This window comes from Chiloscyllium plagiosum, unplaced genomic scaffold (genome assembly GCF_037043375.1).
Source record: "Chiloscyllium plagiosum isolate Xiang-an unplaced genomic scaffold, Cpla_swu_hap1 HiC_scaffold_1, whole genome shotgun sequence".
In the NCBI taxonomy this organism is placed as follows: domain Eukaryota; kingdom Metazoa; phylum Chordata; class Chondrichthyes; order Orectolobiformes; family Hemiscylliidae; genus Chiloscyllium; species Chiloscyllium plagiosum.
In genome coordinates this window covers 152540722-152553296 of record NW_028270139.1, presented here as the reverse complement: position 1 = coordinate 152553296, position 12575 = coordinate 152540722, and the positions used below count along the sequence as shown (strand labels likewise).

The 12575-nt window shown below is 41.1% G+C and overlaps 1 protein-coding gene across 4 annotated transcripts in view; it reads right to left on the bottom strand.

The window, feature by feature from the left end:
- Positions 1–12575, bottom strand: part of dnaaf9 (dynein axonemal assembly factor 9) — a 217442-nt gene that overhangs the window by 53340 nt on the left and 151527 nt on the right. For all 4 annotated transcript variants that reach the window (XM_087991656.1, XM_087991651.1, XM_043696328.2 and 1 more), the window contains 3 exons: positions 11895–11996; positions 11684–11801; positions 5079–5167 (listed from right to left, as the gene is read on the bottom strand). In XM_087991656.1, coding sequence (XP_087847782.1) covers positions 5079–5167; positions 11684–11801; positions 11895–11996 — 309 coding nt within the window. The remainder of the gene's footprint in view (positions 1–5078; positions 5168–11683; positions 11802–11894; positions 11997–12575) is intronic.

The following is a 12575-nucleotide window of genomic DNA, read 5'->3' as shown; positions in this document are numbered from 1 at the left end:
TCAGTGACTTGGCTTCCACGGCCTTCTGTGGTAGAGAATTCACAGGTTCATTGCCCTTTTAAGTGAAGAAATGTTTCTGCATTGCAGTCCTCTCTGTAGAGGGTGCTACCGAGAAGCAACTGAGGAGTGTTCTGGAAGGAGTTGTCTCAGTCAATGACTGCCTAGGACCAAATAAAAGGCAAGCTATAGTGGAACAACAAATTAAAGGCAGTAGATCCCAAACTGGTGTCATGTGCTTCCTATGTGATGTGGGAATTTGGAGACCCTTCGATTTCCCTGACTCCTTCATATGCAGCTTCTGCCCGACTGTGGCTGGATTCACTTTGGAGCATTCATGAGGCTAAGGGAATCGTAGATAGCACGTTCAGTAAGCTGGTCACACCGCAAATAAAAATTGAGGAAGATTGGGAATAAGTGACCAACAGACGGAGGAACAGTAGGAAGTAAATGCAGGGGTCCTCTGCGGTCATTGTCCTCCAAAACAGATATACCATTTTGTATACTGCTGGGGGAGATAGCTCACCAGGGGAAGGTGGCTGTGGTTGGGTTCATGGCTGGCTCTGTTACACAAAGAATGGCAGAGCTGTCATGATCAAAGATTCAATCATAGCTGTTTCTGCAGCCGCAAATAAGAGTCCAGGATGATATGTTGCCTTCTTGGTGCAAGGATCAAGGATGCCTAGGAGCGGTTGCAGGACATTCTGAAGGGGGAAGATTGAGCAGCTAGTTGTCCTGGTGCACATAGGCACCAATGATATAGATAAAAAGATAGGAAGAGGTTCTACAAGCTGAATTTAGGGAATGAGGAGGTAAATTAAGAGGTATGACCTCAAAAGAAAGAAATCTTGGGATTGATACCAGTACCACGTGCTAGTCAGAGCAGGAATAGAAGGATAGCCAAGACGAATACATAGCTTGAGGGATGATTCAAGAGGGAGGAATTTAAATTCCTAGGACATTAGAACCGGCTCCAGGGGAGGTGGGACCAGTCCAAACTGGATGTGTGAAGCTGGGCAATGACTGGAACCAATGCCTATTGGATTGAGGGTGTGGGGGAAAACAAGGGTGGGGGAAAAGAGAGTTTGCATCTGCTACTGGGGAGGGTTTAAAAACTTTTACAGTAGGTGGGGTACAAACCAATGCAGGAAGTCAGAGGGAAGTGGGGATAGAAACAAAAGATAGTAAGTGAAAAAGTGAAAGTGGAAAGTAGAGAAACCAAAGACAAAAATCAAAAAGGGTCACACTACATCATAATTCTAAAGGGCAATAAATGTCAAAAAAAAAAAAAGAGCCTGAAGACTCTGAGTCAATGTGAGAAGTATTTGTAATAGTGTGGATGAATTAACTGCACAGACAGTTAGTAATGGATATGATGTAATTGGGATCATGGAAACCTGGCTCAGGTGACCAAGGATGAGAACTCAATGTCTAGGGTTATTCAATTTTCAGGAAAGACAGACAGAAAGGGAGGTGGGGTAGCCTTGGTGGTTAAGGAATGGTTTAACACAATTGTAAGGGAGGACATTAGCCTGGACAATGTGGAATCTGTATGGGTGGAGCTGCAGAACACCAAAGGGAAAAAAAGACGTAGGAGGGAGATGTGCACAGACCAAACAGTAGTTGCGAGGCTGGGAATGGTATCAAACAAGAAACTAAAGGCAAAAAAAAGATTCTGCCCACTGATTCGGTAAGGTTAATAGTTTGTTCAATAGTCTCTTTGGGAATTCAGAACAGTGGGAATGGACTTTAGGGCAGTTGCACGCTCCTCCTGCAGGATGTGGGAGGTAAGGGTCACCACTAGTGTCCCCACGGACTTCAACTGTGGGAAATGCACCGAGCTCCACCTCTTCATAAAATGCAATAAGGAACTGGAGCTGGATGACCTTTGGATCATTTAGGAGGCGGAGGGGGTAATAGAGAGGAGTTACAGAGGTGTACGCTCACCTCAGGTACTGGAAAAAGGTAGATGGGTTACGGAAAGGGAACAGGCAGACAATGCAGAGATCCGCAGTGGCCGTTCCCCTCAATAATGCATACCGTTTTGGATACTGTTGGGGGTTGACGTACCGGGGAAAGCCATAGTGGCCAGGTCTCTGGTGCTGAGCCTGACAGCAAAAGCTTCTATAGATATGTGAAGAGAAAAAGACAGAAGACGACAAATGTAGGCCCCTTATAGTTAGAATCCGGTGAATTCATAATGGACAACAAAGAGATGGCTGACCAGTTGAACAGGTACTTTGGATCTGTTTTCACTAAGAAGAATACAAATAACCTTTCAGAAATGCTAGGGAACAAAGGGTCAAGCATGAAGGAGGAACTGAAGGAAATCTTTAGTAACCAGGAGATGGCATTGGGAAAATTTATGGGATTAAAACCCGATAAATCCCCAGGGCATGATGTTCTGCAGCCCAGAGTACTTAAGGAAGTAGCCCTGGAAAATGCGGATGCAGTAGTGACCATTTTTCAGCATTCTATAGACTCCACCGGTTCCAATGGACTGGAGGGGACATCATGTAACCCCACATTTTAAAAAAGGAGGGAGAAAGAAAATGGGGAATTCTAGGCCAGTTAGTCTGACATCAGTAATGGGGAAAATGCTGGAGTCAATTGAAGTAAGTAATAACTGAGCATTTGGAAAGCATGACACAATCGATCCAAATTAACATGGATTCACTAAACGGAAACCATGCTTGACAAATCTTCTGGAACTTTTTGAGGATGTGACCAGTCGAGTGGACAGGGTGATTCATCGATGTTATTCACAATAAAGAGGAACCTCGATTATCCGGCATTCGATTAACTGAATTTTGGATTATCCAGACAAGATCGCAAGGTCCCGATTCTTGCTAACAATGTTATCTGGCATTCGATTAACCGAATGAAATACTGCCCAGATGTGTCCTTCAGATAATCTAGGTTTCTCTGTATGCATTAGAGAAGTTAAGAGTCAACAGTCAATTTAGACGAAGGAATTGAATGTAATATCTCCAAATTTGCAGACATCACTAAGCTGAGTGGCAATGCGGGCTGTGAGAAGGATACTAAGAGGCTGCAGGGGTGACTTGGATAGGCTGGCTGAATGGGCAAATACTTGGCAAATGAATATAATGTGGATAAACGTGAGACTATCCCGTTTGCTCACAAAAACAGGAAGACATATTAGAATATGAATTGTGGCAGTTTAGGAAAAAGGTGATGTGCAATGAAGCCTGGGTGTCATGGTGGAACAGTTGCAAATCGTTGACATACAGATGCAGCAGGCAGTGATGAAAGTGGATTTTCATTGCAAGAGGATTGGAGTACAGAAGTAAGGATGACTTGCTGCAGTTATAAGGGCTTTGGCGAGGCCATACCTTGAGTATTTTATGCAGTTTTGATCCCTTAGTCAGAGGATGGACATTCTTGCTATTGAAGTCGTCCTGTAAAGGTTCACTAGACTGATTCTTGGGAATGGTAGGACTAACATATGAAGAAAGCCTGGATCGACTGGTCTTATGCTCATTGGAATTTAGAAGATTGAAGATATTGTGGAAACATAAAATCCTGATGTGAGTGGGTATACCCAATGTTGGGGAATTCCAGAACAAGAGGTCTAACAATAAGGGGGAAGCCATTCCAGACTGAGATGAGGAAGAATTTCTTCACTCAGTTGTGAACCTGTGGAACTCTCTACCAGAGAATGCTGCTGGGGCCAGTTTGTTCGATATATTCAAGAGGGAGGTGGACATGGCCCTTGTGGCTTAAGTGATCAAGATATATGGAGAGAAAGGCAGAATGGGATATTGAAAATGCGTATCAGCCATGATCATATTGAATGGTGGTCCAGGCTTGAAGGGCCAAATGGCCTTCTTGTGCACCTATTTTCTATGTTTCTATATCCTATACGTTCTGTCCAGTTTCCTGAGATTGTCCCAGATTCTAGACTCCGTTACCAGGGAAAAATCCTTCCTACATAAAGTATAGTTCAGCTCTGTTGAATCTTATATATTTCAATCAATCCCCACTCATCAATATATGCATAATTGTACCAATCTCTTCTCATAGGTCAGTCCTGCCATCCCTGATATCAGCCCAGTTAACCTCTGCAGTACTCGCTCTACGGCGAGTGTATCCTTACTTAGGCATGGACACCAAACTGTACGAATATTCTAGAGGTGTTGTCTCAACAGTGTCTTGAATAACTGCATTAAGGAATACCTACTTCAGAAATAAATTCTCTTGCAATGAAGGCCAACACATCATGTGCTTCCTAACTGCTTGCTGCAATTGCCTTGCACTGGTGTACAAGGACATGCAGATCCCTTCGTAATCCACATTTCCCAATGTATTATTATTGGTAGAATACTTTGCCTTTTTGCTTCTCTGTTACGATAGGGTTCATGGCTTCTGGACAGTAAAAGTAAAGGGAAAAGTAAAGTCACCATGACCATAGGCTTGGTCTCTCAAAAGAGACACTGGTGATAGGTTAACCTGAGAGTCACCATGTCTCAGGTGAGGGGAGAGTTGAGAGGGAGAGTGAGGAAACTGAACTCATACGAATGGTGATACTTTGTATTGCATACCAGCTGTCCAGCCAACTGAGCTAAATCAAACCCCTCTATAGTGTAAGCCCAAGGAATGAGTGCAGAAGTACCATTGCTTGGCATGGAAGGCAGAGGTGGACATGAAGTGGTCAACAGCAGCATTTAGCTCAGAACATGCGGTAGGTGAGGGTCACAGTTTGGGAGGCAGGTCAAGTTGAGAGAGGTAAATGGATTTTTTTTCCCTTTTACTGATTTGCCAACAACTGAATGGTACCCAATAGCTCCTCTGCCTCAGAATTCTTTGTGGGATGGTGGACCTGACTTGAACATTCACCCCATCTTTCAAATCAAAAATTCCACTTTTGCAGGTACTTTCTCCCAGGTAAGAATGCGGACTCTAGTAAGAAAATCTAGCCCTTTCTGCAGGAAAGGTTTAGGAGTAGAAAACACTAATATATTACACTTAAAGAGAAGAACACTTCTTCATTTACTAAAATATAATCTTAATTGTAAGTTATAAAGAAAAATGACTGCCAAATTATTTAACTTACTGACCTTCCATGTTCTTGATTCAGATTGACAATATAGGTACAAAGTTCTTCTTTATAACTACCAGGAAGTCCCGCAATAATAGTGATCACCATCTTAAACAAATAAGAAAATAAATCATTTAATATAACAATATACAATAGTAGAGCACAGGAAGAGGCCCTTCAGTTGACCATGTCTACACCGACTTGCAGGTAGTGCCCATTTCAATCTGAAAAACTAAATTATACACAGTTCCAAATAAAAGTAAATACTTATATGAAAGGATTCTAGCAAATTATTTGATAATTTTTTTATTCCAGTAAGGTTGTTTGCTTCTATGAAAGTGAAATTATTTAACAAATATTGTGCAATTTAGTGGCCAGATACATTTTACAGATGTTTTACACAATTATTTTCAGGAATGGAGAGAAAAAGAAGAGGAAATCGCAGTTTTGGATAACCACAGTTAAGAATTATATTTGCTCTACAATGAACACTGGACCACCTGACACAGCATTGTGAAGAGGAATGATAACCGAAGAAACAAAAAAAATTACCATATGTTTCTGTATAAATTGAGATTCAGTTCATGCAGTCATAGAGGTATACAACACAGAAACATAACCTTCAGACCAACTCGCCCGTGCCAACCAGATATGCCAATGTGACTTCATCTCATTTGCTACCTTTTGGCCAATGTCCCTCTAAACCCTTCCAATTCATACACCGATGCAGATGCCTTTAAAATATTGTAACTGTACCCACCTCCATCACTCTGGCAGCTCGTTCCATACATGCACCACCTTCTGTGGAAAAAGTTACCTCTCAGAACCTTTTTAAATCTTTCCCCGGTCACCTTAAACATATGTCCTCTAGTTTTGGATTCCCCTATCCTAGGGAAAAGAGCTGAGATAATTCACCTTATTCATGCCCCTCATGATTTTATAAACCTCTCTAAGGTAACCCCCTCAGCCTCCAATACTCCAGTGTAAAAAGCCCCAGTCTATTCAGCCTCTCCCTATAGCTCAAACCCTCAAGTCCCAGTAACAGCCTTATAAATCTTTTCTGCACCCTCCCAAGTTTTAACATGTTTCCTATAAAGGGCAATCAGAATTGCACTTACAATACTAAAAAGTGGCTTCAGCAATACCCCGTTCTGCAGCAGCACGACATCCTTACTCCTATATTCAATGTTCTGACCAATAAGGGAAAGTGTGTCAAATGCCTTCACCATCATGTCTCGCTAGGACTCCACTTTCAAGGAACAATGCACCTGCACCACTAGGTCACTTTGTTTGGGAACACTCCCCAGAGCTCTGCTACTAACTGTACAAGTACTGCCCTGGTTTGCCTTTCCAAATGCAACAACTCACATTTATCTTAATTAAACTCCATCTGTCACCCCTCGGTCACTCCTCTGATCAAGCTCCTGTTGTGCTCTGAGATAATCTTGACTATCCACTATATTACCTATTTTGGCATCAACTGCAAACTTACTAATCATGCCTCCTGTATTCATATCCAAATCATTTATGTAAATGACAAAACACACCAATATTTATGGCACACTGGTGGTCACAGGCCTCCAGTCAAAAAAAATCCGAATTCCACCACCCTCTGTCTCCTCCCTTCAAGCCATTTTTGTATCCAACTGGTTAGCGCCCCCTGGACCCTATGTGATCGAATCTCACTCACCTGCATACCATGTGGAACCTTGTTGAACACTTTGCTGAAGTCCATATCGACAAAGTCAACCACCCTGCCTTTATCAATCTTCTTTATCACTTCTTCAAAAAGCTCAATCAAGTTAGTGAGACAGGACTTCCCATGCACAAAGTCATGATGACTATTCCTAATCAATCCTTGCCTTTCCAAAAGCATATAAATTCTGTCTCTCCAAATCTCATCCAATAACTTACCCACCATTGACTGACGGCTCACTGACATAGGTTACAGGAGGGGGCCATTAATTCAATAGTTACTTAAATTTGTAATGTCTTAAGAAACCTAACACCTAGTCCTGACTGCATCTGCGTCTTAGAGGTGGCTCAATGGTCAGGTGGATGTTTGTCTGAACTGACCCCCATTTGGATGGAATTTCACATTGGCTAAAGGTCCTGAAATCATCCTAGAGAGTCTCAGCTGATAATCTGAACAGTCTCAAGAAAATCTCCTCCATGCTATTCCATGTCAAATGGCAGGGTTTTCAGTCTGGGTTGCTGCTGGACACTGTCCACTTCCTTGTATACCATCTGTAAACATTCAGACGTCACATGACAGATACTCAAGTAGGAAATAGGGAGTCTTACAGATCACGTGCAGGCAGCTGGGCATAGCTCAGAATAGCATCATAGTCTGCTCAGACACTGTGGGCCAAACCACCTGTTCATGTGCTGTACTGTTCTACGTTCTAATGTGGCATTCTGTCCTGCCTTTAGGTGGGGGTCTATAAGGAAAATTCCAAAGAGTCCTGCCCTTTACCACAGGAATTTAGTGTGGAGGGTAGTGCACAGGCACATATTAGGTGACATGGAGCATGGACTTAAAAACCACCTGTATTCATTGTGGCTTTGAGAAGACAGAGACACACATAAGATTGTATCTCTACTTTGTTGCTTCTCTTTTATGAAAGTACAGAAATGTCATGCTCATGATTTGGAGGGTTGTGGTGAAGGGTGGACAAATCAGAAGTGCCCCATGTGGGCCTGGCCACAGTGGCCATTAACAGGTCCAAACAGCAGAAATGGTCATTGGACATTATCTATAGAAGAGCAAAATGGAGTAAAGTCCATGCCTAGGTCTCCCTGGAAAGGGAGCATGCAGTTCCCTGGCCTTCCAAAAGTGGATATCTCAGGCCAGAATGCATCAACAGCCCCACGAATATCTTTCTTTTTCGTTTTGAAAGTAACTTTGAAATTTTGTTTCTGATGCAGTGCCCCTTGAAGCTGCTGTCAACATGTTAAGTTTTTGATTTGATTATAATTTTCTGAAGAGTATATCAAATATTTATTGGCACAGGAAGTGCATTGAAGTGTTAGGAACTACGTATTCATAATATCTTCTTTTGTAAATAAATCTAAAACTAAATAAAGCTCGATGATTAGTCTCCTCCTCCACCAAGTGGCTAGAAATACACATGGGGCACCTCTGATTTGTCCACCCTTCACTACCACCCACCATATTCACTCAACTAATCAGTATTTTAACTCAGACTGTGTTTTCTTCATCAAAACAGGTTTTTAAATTACTTGAGTCAGGAGAGGCAGTGACCTAGTGGTAACGTCACTTGAAAAGTAATCCACAGCTAATGTTTTGGTGATAGGGGTTGGAATCCCATGTCTGGTGAAATCTGAATAAAAACCTGAAATAAAAACAAAACTAGACTAATAAAACTATGCAACTACGTCACAAAGAAAATCATTTAATTCATTGATGTCCTTCAGGGAAGGAATTCTACTAGGCTTAACTAGTCTAGCCTAACAACTCCAAAGCAACAGCAACACAGTGGCTGTTAATTGTCCTCCAGGCAATTGGTAATGGACAACAAACCTGGGTTAGCCATTGATACACATAACCGTGAAAAAAAACTTTAAAAGTCACTCAATTAGAAGACCGAATTTAATCAACTTGGCAAAATGGCCTAGCTCTCTCAGTTTTTGCAATAAGCTGGCAGTCACCTGCTCAACGATAATCTGCTCACTGATGTCTAGTTTGGATTCCAACAGGGACACTCAGCTTCTGATCTCATATCAGCTTTGGTTCAAACAAACAAAGAAAGAAGAGCTGAATTCCAGAGATGAAGTGAGTGTGACTGTCCTTGATATCAAGGCCACATTTGATTTGCGTGGCATCAAGGAGCCTGAGCAAAACTGGAATCAATGGAATCGAGGAAAAACACTCTGCTGGTTGGAGTCATACGTGGCACAAAGGAAGATGGTTGTGGTTGTTGGAGGCCACTCATTCTCAGCTCTGGAACAATTCTGCAGGTTAGTGTCCTTGGCCCAACCATCTTTAGCTGCTTGATCAATGAACTGCCCTGTCAGTATTCAGAATATCCACTGATCACAGCACCAATGGTGACTCTCCAGATACTGAAGCAGTCCATGCCTAAATGCACTAAGACCTGGACAATATCCAGGCTTGGGCTGAAAAGTGGCAAGTAACATTCATGCCACAAAAAAGCCAGGCAATGACCATCTGCAATAAGAGACAACCTAATCACCGCCCCTCGACATACAATTACGTTACCATCACTAATCCCCAAGTTAACAAGAACAGAAAATGCTGGATAAATTCAACAGATCTAGCAGCATCGGTGGAAAGAAAGCAGAGTTGATGTTTTGGGTCCATCATCAGAACAGCTTTCCAGTATCCACAGTTCTTGGTTTTATTTTAGTATTTTCCTCATTGGCAAATGTGGGGACGATAAGGAGAAGGCACATGGTCAGCAGCTTAGTGGGAAGTTTGTTAGTTGGCGACCCACAACTAGCGGGGTTCCACAGGGATCAGCGCTGGGACCACAACTATTTACAATATATGACTTGGAGGAAGGAAGTGTATGTATTTAGCCAAAATTGCAGACAACACTAAACTAGATGGAAAGGTTGTGAGACGGATATAACAGTTTACAAATAGGATATTAATAGACTAATTAAGTGGACAAGTTGACAAATGGAGTATAATTTGGGGAAAACATTTTCAAAGAGAGAACAAATTAACAATGTTAGTTATATGGAGAAAAGCTGGAGAAAGGTGCAACAAAGAGGGACTTGGGGGCTCTTGTACATGAAACACAAAGCTAGCATATAAGTACAACAGGTAATCAGGAAGGCAAATGGAATGTTGGTCCTTATTTCAATGGAGGACTTACTGCAAGTACACAAGGTGGTGTACTGTGAACAGGCTTGCTCCACTTATTTAAGAAAATATATTAATTATTGGAGGCAGTTCACAGCAGGTTCACCAGGCTGAATCCTAGTATGGAGGAACTGTCTTATGAGGAAAGTTAAAAACGTTGGGACTCTAGTCTGGAAGAAAGACAGACAATCTCATGATGGCTAGAATCTGGAGGCCCGAGCGAAGTGGAACAGGGCAGGACGGCCGGGGTCTAGAGGCCCAAGCGGAACGGGGATGGCCAGCGTGCCCTGAGCTGAGTGGGGACGGCCAGTAGATCAATGTGGTCAGTCAGCAGCTTGCAAATTCTGTCAGACCACATGTGCAAGCCTCCTACATTGATCTAGTGCACTGACCTTTCGAGAAAAACTGCAATGTTTATCTTTTTAACTTCAGTTCTTATTTTTGTAACTTATACTATGAAGGTAATGTAACTTTTTTTCTTTATTTCTCTATTTTGTATCTAACGTTAGTACCAAGGTACTTTGTACCCAAGATGGCGCCACGTGGGGGCGATACTGTAAACTTTTCACTGTACTCCTGTATTTGCATATACATGACAAAAAACCTCATTTTAATTCTAATCTCAGAATTAAGTGCACTAATTTAAGACTGATATGAGGAGGAATTTATTCAGAGATCCCACAGAGCACTGTGGAGGCAGAGTTCTTGTATATATTTAAGGTTAAATTTAGGTAAATTCTTGACTAGCAAGGGAATTAATAATTATGGGGAAAGGGCAGGAAAGTGGGTGGAAGAAATACTGAGTGGTAGAGCAGACCAGTGGAGCTGGATACCTACTCCTGTTCCTATTTTTTAGGGTTTAATAGTCCGATAGAACAATGTTTCAGATTCCAGTTCCTTGAATTAAAACATTAATTCTGGTTCTCCTTCCATAGATGCTGCCAGACATGAAGAAAGTTTCTAATGCTTTGGGTTTCTTTCTTTTTGGTTTTCAGCATCTGCAGTATTCTGCTTTTTGATTCTTCTGAACAATTCATAAAAATAAAAAAGTAGAACACTCATACCCATAAGGTATCATTTTAATCGTATTAGCACAGCACTTTCAAAAAAATTAAATGGGATCAATGCACTGTAAAATATTAATGCTGGATCAAAGTTATGTAGGTGTACACTGGGAAAGATTAAATGAACATAAAGGCAAGTTACACAGTCCAATTACTCCAAGTAGCAACTCTTTGGCCAGTCACTACTTATGCTGTTCTGATATAACTAGCTGGTCATTCAAACTCTATCTACATTTGCTGAGTTTGAACTACAGATTTGCAATTAATGGTACATAGGACATAAGACAGTACAGCGCAGGAACATGCACTTCAGCCCACCATATCTGCACTGACCATACCATTCTGAACTAATCCAATCTCTTTGCACACAATGCTTATCCGTCTATCCCCTGCTTGTTCTTATATCTGTCTAAATGCCTTTTAAATGTTGCTATCACATCTGGTCCTACCACTCCCCAGGCAGCATGTTCCAGGCACCAATCATCTCTTGTAGAAAACTTGCTCCACATATTTCCTTTAAACATTTCCCCTTGCACATAAACTTATGGCCCTAGTTTTTGACATTACCACTCTGGGAAAAGACACCAGCTACCCACCCTATCCATGCTTCTTAATTTTATATAGTTCTATCAAGTCGCCTTCAATAAAGAATAAATAAATTACATTTTAAGCATCGGTCTTTAAAAGGCCAACAACATGCTCTATTACCTTATTCTGGTCTTCACTGATTGTGGAGGATAACTTTGATTGTTGTAATAATATGGACAGATCAGATCTTCTTACTGGTTCATGACTCGCACTACTCACAGCAAAATGCTGTAAAAACCTGTAATCAAGGGAATTTTAAGACAGATCTAGTTTTGAATCTTCACCCATTGTTTTTCATTTAGTAATTTCATATATTAGTAGAAACACTTACATGCCAAGCTCTGGCAGGTTAGCACTGACTCTTTTTAAATGGTTGCATTGCTGATCTTTAGGTATGGCTTGGATCTCAAAAAGTTTCTCCAGCTTAGTGTGTCTGATAAGAGAGTAACGAGCAATATCAAAATAACATTTTCAATGATAAATTGTGATATTATTTCTCAAGAACATTCACTTCAATATTAGCGTAATTAGACAGTTAATTACAAGTAAATACATTTTATACTAGAGCAAAATACTGTAAATACAGCAAAACTAAAATGTAAACAAAATGTTAGAAATATTCAGCATTGTGTACTTTGTTTCTGTCTACATCAATGTAGATCAATGACTGCTCAGAACTGCAAATTCTTAGCAATTAACAGATTCTAAGAATATACAGAGGTAGGGGAGTCACAAAGTTAACAAAAAAGAGCCTATAATGGGCAAGAAGGCAGGACAAATAAAATGGCAAAGAGAATATGACATAATGCAAAAGTGTATGCAGGCATGATAGACTGAATTACCTCTTTCAGCATTGTAACAATCTTCAAAGTTTGTAATGGGATAAGGAAAAAAAAAGTGGTGGGTCTGGCAAAGGTATAAATGGCAATGTGGTGCATCCACTGCAAACCATAACCTCAAACATCGATCTCTCTAAGCCTTTAGAAGCATGATTGATAATGTTTCTAAAGTT